Below are 23867 nucleotides of genomic sequence, written 5' to 3'. Positions count from 1 at the left end.
TTTAAGACTGAATTGGCACAAATGCAAAAGATTAAAGGCTTTTTTGGTAATTTTCTCAAGAACTTCCTTAGTAAACCGATGCAACTGGGCGAAACTCTTGCTTCGTGGCCCATCCGCGCGGCGTAATACCCGCTTTTTTCAGATTTATTTTTACTATATTGTACTTTCTGGACCAAGGTTAACTTGGAAAAGTACATATTTGTTTTGCTATTTTCAGCTGATAACTTTCAAGAACCCTAAATGTGCATTTCATTGCTTGAAACCCTAAGAAGTACAACGTAATCCGCCGGTATCTTCTTTCGTTTTGAGATCCTCCGAATCATCGTTACACGACAAAACAGACAACGATAGATTTGTCCTACGTTCGCATTTTACGTGCGCGATGCAATAACATCATATATCAATTAGGGTTTGATAGGTCATCACCACAAAAACAAGAACAGGAAATTAGGGTTTGGTTGGTCGACCTCAAAAGGAGCGAAAGGAGAAAGAGATGTCGTTTAATCGCAGAAGCAAATTACAGCACAACAAGCTCAGCAAGACACTCTAAAACTAATTAATCTACGGAGATCGTTTTTCATGCACTGAAAACAACAAGTTCAGATTATAAAACAATGACTTTGCCTCTTGGCGAGAAGGAAATCACTTTCCTAATATCACCAAACAAATGAAAACTAACTAGTTTCTTTGTAAATCATCTCTAAGGAAAATATTTTCTTTTATCATGAAGTTTTAACGCACCCTAAGTTGATTGCGCAATGACACAAAAAAAGAAATGTATGGTACTTGATTCACGGATCAAATAATAGACTACAGGTAAGTTCACTTGATTTCCGACATCATCGACACGATCATGTGTTCGTGCGAGGGTTGGCTGACCCCATTAAATATAAATCCGTCTATAACATTTAAGAAAATAATCAAGAAACGTAGGAACCCCCCTATGGGGCACCTGTACACATAAAGTTTCAATCAAAAGATTAGGTGGCAACCAAGGACAAGGTGTTGGACCATAATTAATGTTTGTCAAGCTCGTAATGCTTGCACAAGCGGACGGCTAATGGAAATAAAGGGGCCAGCTAGATAACGCGTGCATTAAATTAAGCAATGTTTGTGTCCCCAACATATGTTATGCCCTATTGGTGACGTTGGCCCGCGCGACAATGTAACGAAATTTCGGGTCATCATTGACAAATGTCCGGCGTTCGCTTCGTTAATCTCGATTCTTTGTACATAGTCTATTTATTTTTCCGTAGTTGCATGTGAACTACTTAGTTCAACGCTCGTTCAATGCTCACCCTTATCTTGATAAAAAGTCAATATCACGAAAAACCCCAAATCGATATACTTATAGCAAATTCACTCCAAACTAACTTTTAGACCACAAAAAATCCCAAACCGATACATCCGTAACTAATTTACTCAGAACTAATTTTTTGATCACCAAAAACCCTAAATTGATATACTTGTGACAAATTTACCCTTCGTCAAATTGGATTAATACCACGAAAAATCATCAATTGGTAAATCTGTGACAAACAGAGTGATAAAACCCTAAACCGGTACACTTGCCAACTGCCACGTGTCATCCACCTCAGCAATTTGACCATAAAATTTAACGGAAACTAATGGAGGGTAAATTTGTCACGGGTATACTAGTTTGGGATTTTTTATAGTCAAAAAATTAATTTGAATAAATTTATCACAAAGTGTACCAATTTAAGATTTTTTGTGTCATGAATCTCTTGATAAATCGATTTTTCGACCAGAAATTGGAATATACGTTTGTGTGCGCGCGTGTGTAAAAGGGACACGTGGGTTCAAAGTGCTAAAGTTCAGCTGGTCCAGTCAAATATCAAAAGAATATGCAAAACCCAAACGTGCACGTTGCTGTTGGTGCTGCTATGATTGCTCTCACTTTATAATCGCATTTGGCGTTCCTAACATTTTACTGGCTTTCTCCTTAGAAATCTGTCGGTGGGTCGATTTTTTAGTGCGAGGAACACCTGTTTCACGATGGCTAAATGGTTGTTGTTGTGAGATTGGCTTTTCTTGACTGTCAAACGCACGTGCGGAGGAGCAGAAACCCGACACCTTTGTCCCGGGAGATTGCCGAGAGGGAGCGCTCCAAGTTCGAGCCCGTCAGTTTGACTTGACCCACGTTTACAAAAAGCTTAAGTCAACGAGTTATGAGCAACAACTAAGATATATTAACTGCTCCTCCGGCATGTGCTTCCCTTACACAATTTAGACATATATCTCGACAATTTACAATTTACCCTTCACGTGTGAGCTCCTATGATCTATATTTTGCAACTCCGATCCCGTTACCATATCAATTGGATTCACATCCACTCAAAAGCTTAAGCCGACGAATCATGGGCCAATTAGGATATATTAACTGCTCCATACCACATCAAATTCTCCGACCTAAGACTTCTCTATCACAACTCACTCCTATACCTCACCGCTCGAAGCACGGCCGAGAGAGTACGGTGATTGATAGAAATAAAACGAAAAGAAAAACAAAGGAAAATAGGGGAAATAAGCTGCCGAGGACTTAGGATGTGGGGCAATGAAATGGAGAATCAGGACAAAGCTCAAAGACTCGTGGGAAAATAGACATGGGAAAACGAGAAAGACACCGTGCGTGCGAACACGATTTGGTCGGTCCGAAGACAAAAGGAGAGCAGGTCTCGGTTTCGCGGTTTTGGATAACGCACAACATCTATATGCATGGATGGATGGATGGCGAATGTTGAGGTGGCGAGCCGCCGTGACCTGCGGCGGATGACGGGAAGCGACGACCCTATCTATCTCTACCCAGGCCAGCCTGGCTCGGTGCGCCCTGGATCCTCCCGCAGCGCCACGTGTCCTCCTCCCAGCACCCGAACCCAAGTATTTGGTACGTTGCCCCCCCACCGTATCCCGTACAAAATTGAGTATAATTAGAAATTTGCTAGCTGACATTTTATGTGTCGGTTGTAATTCTTTGGGCGTGAAATAAAATTAAAAGATTTCTGTTAGGTCAATCACAAGTGCACATTCCATCATCGGATGAAATAGTATCCGTGTTGGCAGTTGATTTTGTAATCGAAAGCTTTCGCATGTCAATCAGCAAGTAATGAATTACAGATTATTTTTTATCGCCGACAGCGAGCGAGCTTAGCAAAAGTTGTATTGAACTATGGCTCGATGTTTGAAGTTGCCTCGGGTCGACGACCTCAAACACGAGGCCGCGAGGTTGCGATCGAAGGAGATGAGGAGAGGCGGAGTGGCGGAGGACGAAGAGAGACGTCAAGCAAAGTGGGAAGAAGGCGGCAGAGACGGCCGACCGTCGGCGGTGGCCGGTGGAGGAGAAGGCGGGGCCGGCGCGAGCGACGCGGTGGTGCGTCAGGCGACCGATGCCGCCCGGGTCATTGCAAAACGGTCGGCGTCGCCAGACACCGCAAAACCTTCGGTCATCGCCTCGTCCGACGATCCCGCCGTTGCTCCGACGTCATCCAGCCACGTGGCGAGACCTGAACACCCCCGGGAGTCCGTGTATGTTTTCTGGTCCCCTGTCGTGAGGTTGGTTTTCCGATTCCGTCCCCGCCGCAGCTCCAAATTACGGAAATGCCCCGCGCGCCATTATTGGCCACCACACAAACCTTGGTTGGATTCTTCCTCCGGTCAAGCCCCTTTCTCGAGGCTCTCTATCTAAAGTCTTTTTTTCTCTTTTCTTTTCTTTTTGTTTTTTCTTTAGTGCTGTCGTTTGAAGTCTTCGAAAGCGACACAAATGGTCACTCAATTTATGGCCCAACGCGTAATATAATTCCTAAACTTTTAATTTATTCAATTAATTCTCTGAATTTTTAACCCAACATATAATGTAATCTCTGAAATTTTAATTTGTTTGATGTAATTTCTAAACTTTTCGTACATGTTTAAAATAATCTAAATAAACTTTATAAAAATATTTAATCTTGTCTTTCAATTAATTTAATTTCAAGGACAATATTGAATATTTTCATACAGTTTATTTAGGGACTAGTTTGAAATTGCCTAATTATTTACCATTTCTAAATTGCCTAATTATTTACCATTTCTAAAACCAGTAGCGGCGAATTAGCCGTATGACATTGTCACGGCAAATTAGAAATTTCAAAAAGAAATCAAGAGAGGTACTCCGGACCCTCGATGCACATGCATCGTCCCCCTTCCCTCGATCATCTCTCGCCACACACACACAAAATCAGGGAATGGAATGAAAAAAAAAATAAGAGAATCGAACGCAAGATAGCGATAGTTTCGTCGATACCTTTGTTTCGTGGATTTTGGGCTATGGGGGGAATGAATGGAATTGAAACTGTTGCGATTGGTCGTTAAGGCTGCGGATGACAGCTCATCTGTTTCAGAAATCAATTTCTAGCCAGATTTTTCTATTTCTGTTCCTGGACGAGTTTCTGAGCAAAAAAATACGTTTGATAACGACACAAAATTTTTGTTTCCTAAACAAAATTTTTTTTGATAACGGCACAAAATTTCTCTCTCTCGGATGGCCGGCGAGTGGATGGCGAACGGTGGCAGCGAATGGCAAGTGGCGAGTAGCGGACGGCAATGCGGCCAGTGCGGAGGACGGCGGTTGGAGGCAACCGGCGAAGGGAGGAGGGCGGCCGACGGTGGGAGACAGTGGCCGGTGGACGGCGAGCGGCGGGGGGAGGTTGGCGACCGGAGGCGGTAGCGGTGGCCGGTGGACAGTGGCCGGCGGCCAACGATGGGAGGTGAGCGGTGGCCAGAGGCGACCGGTGGCGGGAAGAAGAGGACGGCCGGCGACGAGAAACGGTGGCCGGCGGCCGACAGTGGGAGGTGAGCGGTGGCCAGAGGCGACCGGCGGCAGGAAGAGGGCGGCCGGCGGCGAGAGACAGTGGCCGACGATGGGAGGAGGGCAGCCAACAAGAGGAGGGCAGCTGGCAGCTGGAGACGACGAATGGCAGGAGGCGGCGACCGGCAAGTGGGCGGCGTTGGGCGGCGAGTGGACGACCGACTAGTAGCGGGAGCGAGCAATGAGAAGAATTTTAACTTCTCATTTCTATTCCAATGCTATTTCTGAAATTAAATTTTGTTAGGAAATAGAAAAATGAAATATTCTGGCAATTTACATTTTATTTATTTTCGAACGAGAAAAATATAAATAAAACGGTTATCATTTATAGTCTAAAAAGCGATTGTAAGAGTATAATCGAAAGAAGATTTTCTTAATTTTACCGAATTACATCATTCTCTGCGGTAATTATAATTATAATAATATTAAAATATGCACAAATCGAATAATCAGAAACACAATGCTAGAGAGAGAGAGAGAGAGAGGGTAAAAGAGCCAGACAGCACATCTCTCTGGCGTCGTCGAATACGTCCAAAATCGCCCCCATCCTCCTCCATTTTGCGCGCCCAGTTTCGATTTTTCCGAAAAGGCATTTGAATTTCGAAAAAACAAGGAATATTTAAAATAAAAAAAAAGGAACACCACAGAAGCACAAAAAAGTGCAAAATAAATTAAATGAATAGATAGATAAAGCGCAGGCTGGGTCCCACCCACTTCGCCCATCTCACGTGACTCGGGGCAGAGTCGTACCCTGCTCCTGCTCCGTCGCGTGAGAAACGTGACGCGGCCCGAACCGCTGGTCCCACACGCGGGCTCTCCTCCGACCGCTCGTCCCCGACGGCCGCGGCGGTCCGCCGACCGCCGGCGCCGGGGAGGGGTGGGACACCACGGAGGGAAGGGGCCGAGACGTCCCCATCGCGGCATTCACTGCCGGAGGGACCACCGTAAACGCCGGGCGGGGGCCGTTCGCGTCCGCTCCCGGGATGGGGCCCCCGGCGGGATGTGGAATCCCGGAAATGCCCCTCCTCGGGCTCCGTCCCCTCCCCGTCTGAAAATTGTCGGTGGCAGCGAAATGGGGCAGGGGCTTTTTGGACTATTCGCCGTCCGGTCCACAAATGAGTCCCCCCGTTCGGCGACTGCGGACGCCGACTCGCGGGCACTCGCGCGTTGAATCCACGTGGGAGCGGTAAAAAAGGTCACGGCGCTTCGAGCATCTTTTTTCGACGTTTCGATTTTCCACCCAAAAAAATGCAAATTGATAAATAAATAAAAATATGTATATTTTTGGGGGGGGGGGGGGGGGGAATATCTCATTTTTAGTTTTATTTTATTTTTCATTTGGTAAATAGTTTCGTTTTTCGACTCTTCTCTTTCATTTTTGTGGAACTTCCTCGAGCTAATGTCGAAAACCTCTGGAGATGCTCCATCGAGGAAAAGCAGATGTTTGGTTTTTTTTGGGTCAAATGGAAAAGTAGATGTTGACATTTGTTGTTTTAAATCATGGTTAAAAAAAAATTACATCGTATAACAAGAGATCGCTGAATTGCTCCGTCCTCATAATTTGATTGGGGTTCAAAGATCTTCTCGAAATACCCTGTACCTCTTCCATCAAGATTGATAAAAATATTGGTTTACTTTTTCAAATTAATGAGACATTCTAGACAATTTACAATGGTATGGTCTTTTTTTTTTTTTTTGGTAACCGAGGATCCGCCACCATTCCCCGGGGACGAGCCCGCACAGATAATCGGGGCGCCTATACCTCGGGGGAGACTAGCCTAGCAACCCATCGCTAGGGGGCCTCACTTAAATTACGGAACCGAGAGGGGGTTCGAACCCAGAACCTCTGTGGAGGGAAGGAAAGCGCCTACCAACTCGGTCATGCGCAGGTGGGTACAATGGTATGGTCTTTTGTGTCTTTTATAGACTAAAATGGATCGCTTTCACACAAATTGAAGATTTAATTGAAAATCAGAACACGAAATAAAATCGAAAAAAGGAAATCACTTGAAAAAAGTACACACCCTTTCCCTCTCTTTCATTTGTTTATGTATAATTTTGGCAATAATTAATCATACTGATGAATCAACTAGTCAATAACAACTTATCTCTGATTGACGAGTTACAAACAAGAACATCTCTCCCATTTAACTTTCGTTGCACTTTCGTGTGGGGAGACATACGTAACTTGTAAGCTACATACTCAAATGTTTGGTTGGAGGAAAACATCGTTTTCTTGCAATCTATCAAGGTTAGGTTGACAAAAATCATCACTCCTCGAATCTCTTGATATGATTAGAATGTCCTATCTTTGGTCAAATCATGACGGACAGACTTGTAACAACCCTAACCTTTTTTTTTAATAGAACAACAATCCAAACTTGAGATTTACAATAATTTACACCACACGACATGTTTATGCATAAAACCTTCAGTGTTGCGTTTGGTACGGCAGAATAGAATGAAATTAGGGAATATGAAAATAATGGAATGGACTGGAATGAAATAATCCGATATCTCTATTTGATGAACCGTGGGAATGGAATGGAATGAAGTGAAAATTCCTGTATTTGATTGTAAGAATTTTCTAATAAATTTAACTTAACTATAATTTTATTGATAATAATTTATTTACTATAATTTGAAATCAGTAGTCTCGAAATACTAAATTATTATTTAGTAACGGCACAGATCGAACATAAAACAAAATTTTGACTGAGTTTCATACTTCGAGATGCAACGGACAACCCATTATTCGGCGTCCATCGCAATAATTGCGTCATCATAATTTATTTCATTGGTTAAAAACATAAAGTCTTATGATTGAACTAATCACAAAGAGGATTATTCAACTTTGCCTTGACTTTGGTGTCAAACTCATGATTAGACTACTACTAATAATAATAAATTCCCAATCTTTTCACACCAAAATCATTCAAATTTAATTCCAGCCAGATTAAACAAACTATTGCCAAACTTGGCCCCTCCAAAAGCATTCAAGTATAATTTAATTTACAAAAGTTTCTCATTTTTTTTTCTTTTCTAAATAAATGAAAGAAGAGCATATGCGATTTAAGTCGCGGGTCCGCGATAAAACGATAGTAGCTAGATCTAATTTGATTTGAAGTATAGTCCGGACCATGTGACATTAATGTTGAGCTAGCTAGGGCACGCACCTTGACCCCTTTGGTCGTGCCGTCTAAATAATTTCCGACCTGTCCAATGTTGTGGATTAGTCTTAATTGATTCGAGACATCACACTAAATATTATTGAAGCTGGCGGATTGAATAATTATTTGAACCATTCAATTCTTCCGCCTATATAAAAAATAATTTTAGATTTTATGGTCAATTAAATGGCAACAAGATCCATCGCCGTCAGCCATGTGAATGCCCATCCTGACATAACTGCTGTAAATGAGCCACGTAAATTTTCATAATATGCAAATAAAGAAAAAAAAAACACATGTAGGCGCTTGAATTAGAAATTTTACTTCTATTTACTGTGCCGATTGTTTGGCGAAAAATAAATTATTTGAAAATCATTTTTTTTCTAAAAATGATTGTCTATATTTCTTATAAAAATGAATGGACAACAAATGTTATCATCTTTCGTGAAGATATTTAGACATTAATTGCTGTTGGTGATGAAAAATTTTTTTATCAACTAATTATTTCAAGCGATACAAGCAGTCATTTTTAGGAAAATATTTTTCAAATTATTCAATTCTCGCGAAACAAAAGGGGCCTAAGATTGGAACATCTAGAGGTGATAGCTTCATGGTTGTATTATAAATTCCTTTATCGATAAGAGATGAGGTCAGATCTAGTTTCGTTAGGCGAGTTTCGGTATAACTTTTGGGCTTCGCCCCTTTCAATACTTAATATGTATATATATACATATACATATACATACTTGATAGCATGTCTCTTTTCTTCCACTAATCATTTTAAGTTGAAAATATTTGGAAAACGAAAGGTAATTATATAATCGTTGAATAATAATAGAGATAATACGTGTCTAAAATAAAATAATCAATCCATAACTAGATTCTTGGGCCGTGATTTGAATACTTAAATAGCAAAACCAAATTCCTAATTAACAATACTTTTACCACTAACTTAGTGCTCTCACGCATGATTTTGACCGTCCAAATTACCACGTGTCAAAATGTTTTGAACATATCATAAATTTCAAGCGCTCGTGAATACATCATTATCACGAGGAAAAAAATAAAAAAAATTCATAATACTCGATACGCAACAATTGAGATGAGTGCACAACGTGGAGAAGATGATGTGTTTTTAATTTAGAAGTGTCCAGATAATTTCTTAAAGGCATATCTGTCATTATGATTCTTTGGTTTTTTCTTTTCAATTTTATAAAAAAGGTTGGTTATTATTTTCGTTATGCGTGTTAGCGTATGCATTTTCAACAACTTTTTTTTATAGAGAACTTTACAAATACCTTACTTTCATCCCGATCACTATTCCAAAATTAACGTCTAGAAAGTAAATAAAAATAAAGTACAGTTCTAAAATGTTTTCAATTTACATAAAAGGATCCAATCCTGTGTTTGAAATTCCGTAAATTGACTTATAAAACACTCTAAAGTTACTCCGGATCATCTTAATCCAAGGAAAAATTTACTAACTCCTTAAAGACGGGCAAAGTAATTTATAAGTGCATCTCAATTACTTATCCACTTCAATAATGGGATGTCGCGATCTTGATAACACGGTATATGATTATAAAAAGCCGAAACGAAAAATTTCGAAAAAATACGCCAATATAAAAATATGTTTATCTTTCGAATCATTTCCAATGTTTTAGAATCTTTAAAATTTAAAATGCGTCTTTATTTTACAAAAAATTTGAAAAAAATCCAAATATCCACCCACTTTATATGTATATATACCTCCAAACAAGTCGAGAACCACGGTCTTGAAAATTACTTTTTGGTTTCCGACATAAATCCAAAAGGAATTAATAAAAAAAAATAAAAGAAGTGGCAGAACAAACAACGAATGCGCCAGAAACAAAAAAAAATAGAAAGAAAGAGATAAAAAAAAAAAACCAAACCCTCCTCCTCCGAAAGACGTCACCTTTACCACCTTTTTGCCACGTTGGGACACGGACGGTTGTTGCCTCGTCAAGCCGTCGCCTTTCAAGCTCCTCCCCCACCCTCTCCCTCCTCCACCTTCCCTCATTCCCTCCTCCCTCCGCCTCTGGTTTTTCCGCTTGCCGTTCGTCCCCCGACCCACGAGAAGAAAGAGACCCTTTTCTTTGCTTTTTCATCCATTGTGTCATTAGTACCGTTTTCTTGGTCATTAATTTCGACAGATAGAAGGAAGGTTGGTAGGAAGGAAGGAAGGAAAAGGAAGGAGAAGAGGGAGGAGGAATTCCTCGAAGGTTCTCTCTGACCAATATCCCGGAAGGGGGGGTAGGGAGCATCCGCATTCCGCACGCGCGGGGTAAAGGGGAATCGCGTGTCGTGTCGAACATCTCGCGGTTTGTTCTCGTGTTGCCCGATCATCGGATCGTTTCTCGTCCCTAGCGCACCGGTCCTGAGCGGGGGTCTTACTGACATTTTGTCTTTCTGCGAAATTTAAACGCCCTGCCGAAGCCAAAGACCGAGATCGAGACCGAGGCCGAGGAAGTAAATGGGATGAAAAGGACAATCTTTTGGGTCCGTGAAATTACCGTGTGTGGGGAGGAAGGGTGTTTGACGGGTGGTGGGTGATGTTCTGGTTTTTCGTTGAGAACCAAGAGGGGTAGGTGGTCAATTGATCTGCAGGAAAATTTGGAAACGAGATCTTCGTCAAGGAGGAGTCTTTTTATTCGATTTTGTTGATTCTTGGAACAGTTTTCTTGGTTAAGTGCGATCGAAATGTTCCAAGGTTGGAAGAAGCGGGTCTTGGTCCCATGAATTGGGGGCGGCGGATGATTTTACCGTGTGCTCAAAATCTGGGTCGTCTTCCGGTGTCGCGCGGTAAAAGTTTTGAGGATGTAAAAGAATGCAATTTTTGGACGGAGAGAAGGAGTTTCCTTTGGTGAAAAAACAAGGGTTTTGTTTTCCATCTCTTTGGTAATTGATTTCGGAATCAAAATCAAAGACGTGTTGCGCTGTTACCATCCTTTTCTTTCTATATCTGTCTGTACATCACTCTCTCTCTCTCTCCCTCCCTCTCCCTCTCTCTCTTTGCCACTTGAGACCACCTTTTGCAAGCTGTAATCGAATGTGTTAGCACTTTTGGACTCATCCCATTCTCTCCCTCGTACTCCTTCTCCCTCTCGATACAAAGCACCACGCTCTCTCTCTCTAGAACTCTCCGTGTTCTTCCTCTTCTCATTCCCCCGTATCACTCCTCTCCCAATGTCACCATGATCTAGAGACGCCTCGCTCTGTTGCTTCCTCCACGCGTCTCTCGCTCTCTGTCTCTCTTCCTCTGAAGCAGTTGGTTTACATCTGAATATACACAAGCTCTCTCTCTCTCTCTCTCTCTTTCTCTGCGGCTTGTGTGTCTCTCCCGCTAGGACAAGAATGAGACTAAATTCCTAGCTCTTTTTGGCTTTTCCCCATCTGGGACTCGGCTAAATCTTGCGGAAATAGGAAAAGCTCCAATCTTTAGCTCATCGAACCAAATTGTACGAAGTGGGTGTTTTCCTAGATCAAGTTTGACGAAGACCAAGACCAACAATGGCGCCCTCATTTGATTGGTGGGCGAAAGAGGGCCACAAGGGCACTCCCGTGGTCGTCAAGATGGAGAACCCCAATTGGTCCATGGTCGAGCTCGAGTCGCCGTCCGAGGAGGACTTCCTCATCGGCGGCGGCGACTCGACACCGTCGGGCCGGGCCCGCGACAAGGGCCGGAACAAGAACGCCAAGCAGCTTACTTGGGTCCTGCTCCTCAAGGCACACAAAGCCGCCGGCTGCCTCACCTCCATTGCCGCTGCAACGTTCACTCTCGCCTCCGCGGTGCGGCGCCGCGTCGCCTCCGGACGGACCGACGCTGATGCCGACGATGCCGAGACCAACCATTCTCGCGCCGGCAGAGACAAGGAGAACCCCACTGTGAAGTCCAGGATCTATGCGTGTATAAAAGTGTTTCTTTGGTTGTCGATTTTGTTGCTAGGATTCGAGGTTGCTGCATACTTTAAGGGTTGGCATTTCGGAGCTCCACAATTGCAATACTTGTTAGCTACACCTTTAGGGGTTAAGGGTGCCTTTAATTCCTTATATTCGGGGTGGGTTTTGATTCGGGTGGAGTATCTCGCTCCGCCGTTGCAGTTCTTGGCCAATGCGTGCATTGTGCTGTTTCTTATCCAGAGCATAGATAGGCTTGTTCTGTGTCTGGGGTGTTTCTGGATCAAGTTCAAGAAGATCAAGCCCGTACCCAAAGAGAACGGAGCTGCAGTCGATCCTGAATCAGGCGAGAACGGGTTCTTCCCCATGGTTCTTGTTCAAATTCCCATGTGCAACGAGAAGGAGGTGAGAATGTTTACCCCACTGTTGATGCTGAAAAAATTCGAGTCATTTAGTGCTGGAAGAGATTATTTTATCTGATACGTAGGAATTTCTTTTTGTAGGTGTATCAACAATCAATAGCTGCTGTATGTAATTTGGATTGGCCGAAATCGAGCTTGCTAATTCAAGTTCTCGACGATTCGGACGATCCGACCACGCAATCTTTGATTAATGACGAGGTGCAAAAGTGGCAGCAGGAAGGAGCCAACATTCTGTACAGGCATAGGGTAATTAGAGATGGCTATAAAGCTGGTAACCTCAAGTCTGCCATGAACTGTAGCTATGTAAAGGATTATGAGTTTGTGGCCATTTTTGATGCTGACTTTCAGCCCACTCCCGACTTTTTGAAGAGGACAGTTCCTCACTTCAAGGTACTAACTAGTCTCTTGCTCAACCCGAGTTGTGGAATTGGCCGAACAAATGAGCACTACTGTGGTCGTTGTAATAATTGAGTGGGATTTGTTAGCTTTGTGATGCTCGAACTGGGTGTATTCTAATTGTCATGTCCAATTTGTTATTTCAGGACAATGAAGAGGTGGGACTAGTTCAGGCAAGATGGTCCTTTGTCAACAAGGATGAAAACTTGCTTACGCGGTTACAGAACATTAATTTGTCTTTCCATTTCGAGGTGGAGCAGCAAGTAAATGGTATTTTCATCAATTTTTTCGGGTTTAATGGGACTGCTGGTGTTTGGAGGATAAAGGCCCTAGAGGATGCTGGTGGTTGGTTGGAGAGAACCACGGTGGAAGACATGGATATTGCTGTCCGCGCTCACCTTCGAGGCTGGAAATTTGTTTTCCTGAATGATGTTGAGGTAAATGGTACTTTTCAGCTTATCTCTGAGTAAAAATGAAGCGGAATCAACTGTAAAATATCTACTGGAGAATCTAGCACACGTTTTGCTAACATCTAAGTTTATTAAGGAAAAGGATTATTGAGTTGTGTTTCACATTGCATCACCGTAGTGGTTCACAGATATTAAGTGACGATATATGTGCGTTTTTATAGTTTTGTAGCTTCATATAACTTGAACCTGGCACTTCCAAAGCACATTTTAATCCTTCAGTTTAGTGTTTTCTATTTTATTAGCTATGATGTTTTCAGAACGCAGAATTCACAACGGAGTTGTTATTTTAGTCATCAAGTCTGGTTATCCCATAGATCTTTAAACAGTGTATTGAGATGCTATGTGCCATGTTTTCTTTTGCATGTTACAGTGCCAGTGTGAGTTGCCAGAATCATACGAAGCTTACAGGAAGCAACAACACAGATGGCATTCTGGCCCAATGCAGTTGTTTCGGCTGTGCTTGCTTGACATTATCCGATCCAAGGTACTTACTATCTCCTTAGTTATTGTTAGTCCTTCTTTATCAGGCTTAATGATGTCTTTTGAGTAAATAGTGTGAAAATTTTGACTCTTACTGGTTTTCTGATTCTTGTCTTTCTCAATGCAGATCAGCGTATGGAAGAAGTTTAATATGATCTTTCTGTTTTTTCTGCTCCGAAAACTCATATTGCCCTTCTACTCCTTCACCCTCTTCTGTATCATCCTTCCTATGACTATGTTTGTTCCCGAGGCCGAGCTACCTGCTTGGGTTGTATGCTACATTCCAGCCACCATGTCCTTTCTCAACATTCTTCCTGCTCCGAAATCCTTTCCGTTCATAGTCCCTTACCTCCTCTTCGAGAACACCATGTCCGTTACTAAGTTCAATGCAATGATATCTGGACTATTTCAGCTAGGAAGCGCGTATGAGTGGGTGGTGACCAAAAAATCTGGTCGCTCTTCTGAGGGCGACCTTCTGGCTTTAATTGATAAGGAGCCGAAGCACCAAAGAGGGGTATCAGTTCCTGATCTCGAGGAAATGAAAGACGAAATCCAAAAGCAGGAGAAGTTAGCTTCTCGAAAGAAGAAGCATAATAGGATTTATGTGAAAGAGCTTTCTTTGGCATTTCTTCTTCTCACGGCATCAGCAAGGAGTTTATTGTCGGCTCAGGGCATACATTTTTACTTTTTGCTGTTTCAGGGGATTTCTTTCTTGCTGGTGGGTTTGGACTTGATTGGCGAGCAGGTCGAGTAATTCGAGCTCCCGAGTTGATAACTCAGCTAATATTTTGCGAATGTAGAAGCCAGAGAATGGGTGGACAGTGCACGCAAATAATACTGTACACGAGCAGAGGAATCCTTAGAAGTTGTAGAGGAATGGGGTGGTGCTTTTCTTGTCTTTAGGTTCCACCCTCTGTATAAACCTAAGTGCAGTTCCACCCAAATACAAAAAAAGAAAGAACCTTAAAGTGGACAGAAACAGGAATTGCCATCTTGGAGAGACGATCACATTGGCAACGGGGATGCTTTCGACTGTCCTGATGTTTTTAGTCTGCTTTCTCTATTTTTTTTTCTTTTGAATTCTTTTGTTTTTGAGTCAATTCTTTTGTAAGAAATACTCTCTTGTTCAAAACACTCAGAAAGTGATTCCGGTTACAGTTGAAGCAGATCACTTCTTCTTGCAGTGCAGATTTCCTTGATGACCCGTCTGTTTTTGCTGCTTTTTTCTGCCTATATTGGTTCAGTTCCAGGTAATTCATGAGTATACTTTAGTCCATTAGGGTTGTAGGACCCTTGTCTGAACATTCTATATATCTTCATTTCAGAGAATTGGTGTATAGGTTCTTGTCAGTTGTCTTGCCTCAGTTTTATTACCATAAGAATTTGTTATTTTGAGGCAGAAAGAAAGGGCCATCATTGGCTCACTTATTGCATCATTACCCGTGCAGTATCTTGCCCTTTACTGTGTTCCTGACCTAAATTTAAGGTATTTCAGTGAGGTGACAAAAACTGAGGTTCAAAGTTTGCATCTACTGTTATCGAAGCAATTGGAGTATTCTCTGTTTGGATTTTGGCATCAGGGGGATTGTGAAAACCAATGGAAAATTTCCACTGGCTTCATGGCTAGCTCTATTTTCTAAATTAGAAGAAAGAAGCAGGTGAACGCCAAGGGCATCTGTCTTTTCCTCCAGTCTCTTTCACCTTTGCCCAGCGAAACTTTTGCTGGTTCTCAGGGGGCAGGGAAAGGTTTATTCTATTTCTATTTTTTTGTGGTTTTCTGACTTTCATGAAAATAGATCCAAGTATCTGCGCATTCTATTTTATAGGTCTTCCATACTCTCACAAATGACCTTTTTTTGCCCCGGATGAGTTATGCAATGCACATGGCTCTTTCCTCGTGCTACCACTAACATCCTGCCTCCACCTCCACCTAACCTTTCAGGCTCTATCCTTCAGAATGATCGGCTAAAAGTGACTTTGAGCTTGAGCTCTCATTCTCTGTTGTGATTTCCCTCAGAAGGGCATTGAAGCTGGGACTTGTTAGTGAGGAAATGGGCCAAGCATGGATTAGTGAGCTTTAGCTGTGGTTATGAAAATTGCAATTTAAAGGCAGTAAATAGTGGGTAAGCCTTGTTTTATCTAAGCACAATGACAAGCACATGGGAGAGTGTGTGTGTTGAGTCTGTCTGTGATTGTCTGATGTTGTTGGGTGGGGAGAGTGTGGCCCATCCCCATCTTCAAAAGTACAAACTCTCTTGTCTCACCAATTTATGGTTGGCAATGGACCTGGACCACTCCAAAATATATATATATATATATATATATATATCTCTCTCTCTCTCTCTCTCTCTCTCTCTCCACATCACCATTGAATTGGAGATTCAAAACATAAATTCTAGTTTATTCAAATTCACCATAGTGTATTGAGAGAGCTAGCTGTATAGTTTCCAAGGGAAAGTGGTCCTCCAGATGATCAATTTGAGACTATCTGTTATTGTCGGCAGCTCTTTCTTTGCCTTTCACTGTAGGCTGATTGAAACTTGGCATTAGCAGAAAGAGGAAAAAAATGCTTTCTTTTGCCTGCTTCTTTCTCTTTTGGCTGAATCTTTTAATGACTGTTAAGACCCTTTTCCGGATGAACGTAGCTTTTGATCTCGATTCCGAGAGTAATCTCAAAAGAAGAGTTTTCAGCGGTGTGTAGCTTGGATGATTGTACCATTTTGTAGGACAACATTCGGAACAGTGTCCCCCGCCGGTAAAATGTGAAAAGCGTCGGTCAATGTTAAAGCTTGTTGGTAATAAGATTTGGACCGGTAATTTGTTTAGTTGATAACATGTCGGTAAGTTACCAACAATTTTGGTGAAAGTACCAATAATGAACCAAATTTATTTATGTAGCTTGCTAATGTGTTAAAAGTTACTTTCATAGAATATTATCAACTCTTTGTTGGCCTACTTACCAACGTTTATATTATTGTTTTCAAAAATACCAATTGTCCTAATGATTTACCAACATATATTTGTTAAGTTATCAATGCGTTAAGTTGCTAACTCTTACAAGAAATCACTAGCCTTGATTTATATGATAGTTTCAAAATTACCAACGGTTCAAACAATTTACTTACATTTACTTGCAAATCTCACTAGAAAAAAGTGTCAGAAAAGTCCTACACTTATTGTAATGATGCCAATTTAGTCTTAAACCTATTTGCCTTGTGCCAATTCAGTCTTTCAGGTTAATTTTGGCCGGTTATTGTTGACGTAAATACCGGCCGACATACGTGGTACCGCTGGTGTTATGGACAATTTTTAATAACATTTTAATAATTTTTTCGTTTTAAATTATTTTTTCTAATTTTTTTCTTTCTTTTCTTCTTCATTTTGCCGGTGACTGGCCACCAACCATGGCTGGGCAAGGCCGTTGCACACCACAGGCGAGACCCGACCAGGGCGACCTCGCCAGGGTTTGCCCTCGCCTATTGATTACAAGAAAAGATAATGTTTGCATATTTTTTGGGAAATAAAAGTCAAATTTTTTTTTACAGCCGTTGATTTATAACCTATGACTTAAATGAATTTTTTAAATTTTTAATAAAAAAATATTAGGAAAAAAAAATAAATTTAGAAATCTGTGGTACCTGCTTGTGCATATGTTATAAATAAATCTTTACACATAATTGTTTATGCAATTGACAGTAATATGTGCAGTATAATTTTTTGTGATAAATGACTTTCAAATTGAAAACATAAATTTCTTACAATAAGTTCGATGATGCATTGACGAGAGAAGTTTCAACTCTAACGTTGAAAACTCATGGTTGTAAATTTTTATTACTTTGTGAGGTAATAATTGTAAAATTATCCGGAAGTTTTATGACCTAAAAATTGACGTTGGTGTCAATTATAGCATCAATAAAGTAATATGGATATTTTAGCAAATATGAAACATAAGAATTCGAACATATGTTTGAGAGTCACAACTCATATACATAGTGGCAAGTAAGTATAACTAAATGCCAATTAAGATAAATCACATCATTTTGTCATTAAGAGCAAATATATATTTAGAATAAAATATGAATTTATAAATTTTGAATTTCGTATGGATTGATTGAATTTTGAAGATGAATATTTCAATTGATTTTTCGATACACAAAAAGTTGTACTCCTCTATCCGTGCAACAAACATGCGTCTCTCCAGTATGATATTATTTTTCTCCGGCCCAAAAACAAGTATAAGAAGATCGATCCTCCATATAAATAGGGTAAATTGTCCAATCAGCCTAAACTTATTGTACATATGTCAATTCAATACTAAACTTTCCAAATTTGCCAAATTTTCAAACTTATTGTACAAGCAAAAATCAAGGGCTACATTGGAATTTCGCGCAAAAATTTAGGACTAATTGACAAAATTGGAAAGTTTAAAACTAAATTGGCATACGCACGATATATTTAAAAATGATTGGGTAATTTTCCCATATTAAATATCGAAGCAATTTATTTTTGTAAGAAATGAGAGCAAAACCCTAGAGTTGCACCATTACTTTCCTAATAAAACTTGATCCTGTAGTCTCCTATCAACAAAGAAAGTAAACCTCTTGTGGCCTATCTAATGCTAGAGTGTCATTTACATTATATGATTGAAGTAATCAATTTGCTAACCAATCTGCGAGATTCCTCCCCTAAAAGTAGGTACAATTTTGGAAAGTATCCATTACTTTCCTAATAAAACTTAATCATGTCTGATCTCTTATCAACAAGGAAGTAAACCTCTCGGTGCCTATCTAAATTGTAGAGTGTCATTCACATCATTTGATTGAAGTATCCAATTTACTAACCAACCTGTACATGAGTTTCTTTCCCTAAAAGTAGGTACAATTTTGGAAGTACTCTAACAATTTTCCAATATGAAAAAGGAGAATGTCGCCAAAATTGAGAGAGGGAGTTGATTTCTGAAGAAGGGAAATAGCCGCTCACAAGTCCACCTCCACAATAAGTTTACAATGTCCAATGAGATGACCATTTTGAGACCCAAAGTTCTACTTTGAGCGAAGACCACACTTCCACAGTTTGTACAAACCCACCAAACCAATTACCTGATTCATTATGAAGAAGATAACCTATTGAAGTTTGACCTGGGTTGCATTTAGAGGCCCCATCAGTATTGAGTTTGTCCCAACCAAAATGAGGGACGGTCCAACCCACAAACATATCCCATTCCTCCTTCCGAGAAGACAATATGTTCTCTCTCATACGAGCCGATAGGATGTCCTTAACATATCCCAAAATCAGGTCCACAGTGCGCTAAGAAGAGAAAAGTCCGTCTGAAATAATCTCTTGTTTCTCCAATTTCAAAAATGCCAACAAGTTGCACCAAAAACTAGTGGCCAGTTAGCTTTTTTTACCGTAGTTGTTGAAGTAGATAGTTTTGCCAACAACACTAGTGCAGATCATGGGCAAAGAATTCACCCCTTAAGCTTGTTGGCAAAATCTTTTGCCAAACAGCCTTTGCATACTCACAATTCCTAAGCACGTGTAAAATCGTTTTAGAGGATTGCGGACAATAAGTGCAAAATAAATCCGTAGTAATTTTACGTTGGAACCTTTCGTAATTAGTAAGTGGGCACTGGTGAAACCAGCCGGAAGAAACTTCTAATCCTTTGCTGTCCATCCCATTTCCACACAAAGTGCTTTCATGGATCGTCTCTCCAACCATAGGATAGACGAGTAGGTCCTTGGGTTCGACCTTCAATTAAGTGCATCTTTATTGTCTGTGTAGGGGTTGTTGACAGAAAGGTACGTGAATACACCACATGCTACTATAGCTTCCTTCTTTTGAGCAGCGACAGAGTCAAGCCCGTTAATGGCCGAAAAAGTGCACTGATTCTTTCTACCTTAACATAAAGGTCGAGCTAGTATGGCGTTCGAGTGAATTGGTAAAAAGAAACCGAGGGATATGGCGCGCAAGACCTCTCATCTCCGATACCATCTTAAACATACGGCTCGGGATGGTTAAGTCATCCGCAAAAGCAAGAATCTCCTAATCGGTTAGCTTGAAGATTAAAGAACGAACTTACGTGAGAATGAGAATGAGAATGAGCTGGGCCCGGTCTATCCTCGACTTGGCCTCTATCCTTTCAAATAAAGGAGATGCCACTGAAGCAACTGCTTTCCGACAACAAAACTGGATTGCAAGAGGATGATGGTAGACATGATCGTGAGCCCGACAGTTTGCTAAGAGGCCCGAAGTGGTGTGTGGTCGGTATGGCGAGCATCTCCTTCTTGGGCCTAGACCCCTCCATTAATAAAAGAAACAGACCAAACCATTAGAATAATAAGAATGATTTGCATTTTCTTTGCCATCTACATCAACAATCGGAGTCGCAGAATATGAGTCCAGAATCAGTGTGTGCTGCTGGTCAATGCTTAAAGTCATCATCCTCTTCAACTAATAATTGCGAAGAATGAACAGTTACAAGTTGATCATCTATACAACTCTTTTTTTTTCTGATCGCGCTGGATTGAATTGAATTCACAGAATGCTGCTTTAAGTAATCGAATGTCCTCGGCTGTGGGAATGGAGATCTTTGTGTCTCACATTCATTGCTCCGATTTCATGCGCCCTGTGGAAACGGAAAAAGTCTCAAGTTATTTTAGAAGAGAGATTCAAAATGCTCAAGAACGCCGAGAACTCTGAGCGAATTTGTCAGTTTCACTTTCATAATGTCCATACCTGAAATGGAATCGAAACCCATATCGTAAAGAGCTTGAAGCTCGCCGTCCAGTGGAGCCTAGACACGAGAAGGTCACAAATGTCAGTTCGTAAAAAAGCAAATAGGTGGGAGTAGATTTCGTGTGAAGATTCATTGCAGCTAAACCTGATTTATGGGAGGATACTGATCTGTGCTAGGTAAGATTGGCAACATCCCCTTAAGGACTCCTTGTGAATAAAGGTTAGGTAAGCCCATTCCAGGATTGAGCGCCAGATTTGTCAAACCACCACCTCGCGAATGAATAGTCTGGAAGCCATAAAATTAGAAGTTACTAACTCGCTAAGCAGTGTCTTATGGGCTTTTTTTCCGAACAATGTTAATCATCTTGTCAAGATCAAGTGTATTATTGCCCGCTTACTTCTTTAGATAGAGCTTTTTCTAAGTCGACGCTCAATCCAGGGATGAGAGTGGAAAGCTTCATTGACAAGAACTGCAATATACCAAAATAAAAATAAAGGAGAGACAAAAGGTAACAACGAGTCAACCCATCTAATTTACAGTCATTGTGCAGTTTGGTTGTTAACATCTGTTATGACTTCACAGGTTGCGGATCAGTAGAATTTATCCTTTCTCGCATCATCTTCTTATTTTGCTGGTGACCACAGCAACATGATTTTATTGTCATGTTTCGGAGAAAATAAGAACAAGGTGAATGACGAATCAGATTAAGTTTTCAAAATAGTAAAAAAAGCGTGCATACAACATGGACATGACGTAGTGCCTCAGTTGTTCAAAGACCTTAATGGCAACTCCTTAAAAACAATAACGTCGTCTCGCAGCACAAGGAACATATTCCACATGAAGCGTACCTCAACTTGCTGTTGCAGGGACTGCACATAGTTGATAATTTCGTCGAGCATCACTGCCTTCCCAGTAATCTGAGCAAAAAAATCACTAAAACAGTGACCATCCACCCAAAATCATAGGAATACATATCTCAGATGCTGGCCTACCATTAATTACCTTATTGCATCCTGGAACAAGCTCCTGAAGCAATCTCATCCTCTCACTGATTTTCTCTCTCCTAACCTGAAGCCGAAAAGAGTTTAAACTCTATAAGCATTAGTTCTAAAGGGCTAATTCAACTAGGGCAAATAGGAATTACTCTTTCTGCGAGGCTGTGACTGTTGGTAGCTTGGCCTCTTCGTGCTCGCACATGAATATAATTCTCCTTGGGAGCTTCCCCGCCATTAGAAGAATCATCTTTTGATTGGTTGGTATTATGGTTAGTAAAATCAGCACTTTCAGGCTGTTCAATCTTCTGTTTCTTCTCGTTTTGCAAACTCGGAACATCAGAATTGTCCCCCTCATTGTTCTATGACAAGCAAACATCGATTTTCTAATGACATTAATAATGCACATAACTAGAAAAGAAAATCAAAGTCATCATATTGTTGACATCGTTGCAGCATAAGTCGATTCACCTTATTTGAGCAAGACTGAGAATTTGGGTTGGGGCTTCGTTTTCTTCTCCTAACTTCGGCTGAAGATCCAACAGGTTCCTCTCCAGAATTTTGGCATTCACAAGATTGTGCACCTTTCTCCGAATTTCTCTCACAGCCACTGCTATTTATGTTGGAGGCACTATTTGGCAGAGACCCATGATTAGCTAGATGATTAAGTTCAGACATGCCAAAGGAGCCACCGACCATTTCAGAGACGCTGCCACTTCCAATGTACTGAAGCCTCGGATCAGACAGGCATTGAGCTAGTTGAGTAGAGCCGTTCCTCCCGAATCCTTGGTTATCCATTAAAACCGGATAAGAGGAAAAGTTGCTGTGGGAAACCAACGAAGAACTCCCATAGTTCTCATTATGACTTAATGAGGCCAGTGTATCCCAGCCGGAGGCAAAGAAAGGGTCAACCGAGATTGGAGGTCTCTGCAACGTGGGCATTGAGCTCATAGCAATCATAGGAACATCTTCAGATGGATTGGCAATCATGCCCGAGGATGGACAATTCGCTGCGCTATTGCCTCCATCATGAAACCCCATAACATCTCCACCACCCCCACCACTACTATTCATTTCAGAATGCAGAAACCAAAGTTTTGCACTCAAAGAATCGCCCTATCGCTATATGAGTTATAAAAGTATAATGTGTAAAGTGGGTTTGACCACAGTGAGCTGGTGATATATTGCAGGACTCAAGAAGAAGCTAGTGACTTTGGTGGCAGCTTTATGGAATCGAGAGAGGCAGCTAAAGAAGAAAACAGGAACCTCTCATTTCAGCATCTAATAAGGCAAAGTATGTGAACAAATCCGAGATATATCAGGCACAAAATCTACAAGAGCACCAGCTTCTCTTGCCTATTGTTCTAAGGAAGAACAAATCACGCTAAACAACCCCACCCGAAGAGAGATGGGGAAAAATTCTCCTTACAGACAAGAAAGTGAACCTTTCAGAGCATAAAGCAGAGGAAAACCAACAACGAATGACACATTGGTGAGAAACAGCTCATTTGTGACCGACCCAACAAATTGAAAGCAGATTCCTCCTCTTCTGCTTGGCAAAAGAACTGACAAATGCTTCAAAACTTACACGCGCATCATCGCTCCAAAATGAGAGAAATTAGACTGAAGGTTCGCTCAAGGATGCTTAAATAAGACCCAATTGCACAAAAATCAGTTCTAATTCGGAGCAACGACCAGAGAAAGAAGAATGATTAGGGCAGTTAATGCGCATTGACCATTCCAATTCCTGGAGCTAGACCCACGTGGTCCCTAACCAAGAAAAGAGAAGTTGCAGATACCCTTTTCAAGGTACTTTCAGAGGGTAATCAGGACGAGGCCAAGAAGACTATGTTCCGCTTGAATTCTGCAACCGCTGACATTGGCGAAGTGTTTCAGCTCAGTCATCCCCAAGAATGAGAGCGTCTGGTTGCACCCTTTGAGCCCTTGATGTTCTCGCCTTATACTACCCAAGAAAGACTGGCTTCTCAGAAGCAGAAAGACGTCGTCAAGTTTCAATCTTTGTGCTCATCAAAAGAAAATGTAGAGGGCTCAAAGCAGAGAGAGGGAGAGAGAGAGAGAGACTGAGGGAAGTGTGTGAATAAGTACACTCATTAGGAAAGAGGAGCTTTGCTTACCTTCTGAAGCTGGTCTTGTTAACTACATGACTTAAAAACAAAAAAAAATTAGACCGACTCCTGCCAAACAGCTCTCTGGTTCTTGAATTATTGCAGAAACCCCCTCTCTTTTTTTATCTTTTTTTTTTCGCCTCCTCACAAGCATCTACCCTCTGTAAGTTCTTTATCAATAGACATAGCTTACTACTTCTTTTCCTGTGCTTTTGAGTTTCTCTTTTAAAATTTGAGAGGAGACAAGGCTCATTAGAGGGGGGTCTCTTCTCTTTCGGGTTAATCCATGATG

The 23867-nt window shown here is 41.2% G+C and overlaps 2 protein-coding genes across 2 annotated transcripts; one reads left to right on the top strand and one right to left on the bottom strand.

The window, feature by feature from the left end:
- The first annotated feature begins 10478 nt into the window (after positions 1–10478).
- Positions 10479–14903, top strand: LOC115676406 (probable xyloglucan glycosyltransferase 12). Its single transcript, XM_030599312.2, has 5 exons — positions 10479–12357; positions 12456–12764; positions 12917–13207; positions 13611–13724; positions 13848–14903. The coding sequence occupies exons 1-5, from the start codon at positions 11566–11568 to the stop codon at positions 14472–14474; spliced, it is 2133 nt and encodes a 710-aa protein (XP_030455172.1). The 5' UTR covers positions 10479–11565; the 3' UTR covers positions 14475–14903.
- Positions 14904–20049: 5146 nt separating this feature from the next.
- LOC115676483 (transcription factor bHLH74-like) lies at positions 20050–23608 on the bottom strand. Its single transcript, XM_030599425.2, has 8 exons — positions 21921–23608; positions 21602–21811; positions 21460–21525; positions 21306–21374; positions 20855–20926; positions 20602–20742; positions 20457–20514; positions 20050–20346 (listed from the first exon to the last, which is right to left on the bottom strand). Exons 1-8 carry the CDS (start codon positions 22521–22523, stop codon positions 20324–20326), a joined length of 1242 nt encoding a protein of 413 aa, XP_030455285.1. The 5' UTR covers positions 22524–23608; the 3' UTR covers positions 20050–20323.
- Between the last annotated feature and the right edge of the window lie 259 nt (positions 23609–23867).

This window comes from Syzygium oleosum, unplaced genomic scaffold (assembly GCF_021117445.2).
Source record: "Syzygium oleosum isolate NSW1041296 unplaced genomic scaffold, Sole_v2.1 Sole_v2.05, whole genome shotgun sequence".
Lineage (NCBI taxonomy): Eukaryota > Viridiplantae > Streptophyta > Magnoliopsida > Myrtales > Myrtaceae > Syzygium > Syzygium oleosum.
This window is presented reverse-complemented; position numbering and strand designations above follow the sequence as displayed.

Coding starts and splice junctions, on each gene's coding strand:
- LOC115676406 (XM_030599312.2), top strand. CDS start 11,566: ATGGCGCCCTCATTTGATTGGTGGGCGAAAGAGGGCCACAAGGGCACT. Junction 12,358..12,455: donor CCATGTGCAACGAGAAGGAG/GTGAGAATGTTT, acceptor TTCTTTTTGTAG/GTGTATCAACAATCAATAGC. Junction 13,725..13,847: donor TTGACATTATCCGATCCAAG/GTACTTACTATC, acceptor TTCTCAATGCAG/ATCAGCGTATGGAAGAAGTT.
- LOC115676483 (XM_030599425.2), bottom strand. CDS start 22,523: ATGAATAGTAGTGGTGGGGGTGGTGGAGATGTTATGGGGTTTCATGAT. Junction 20,927..21,305: donor CCCTGCAACAGCAAGTTGAG/GTACGCTTCATG, acceptor GGTATATTGCAG/TTCTTGTCAATGAAGCTTTC. Junction 20,347..20,456: donor GGGTTTCGATTCCATTTCAG/GTATGGACATTA, acceptor CCGTTTCCACAG/GGCGCATGAAATCGGAGCAA.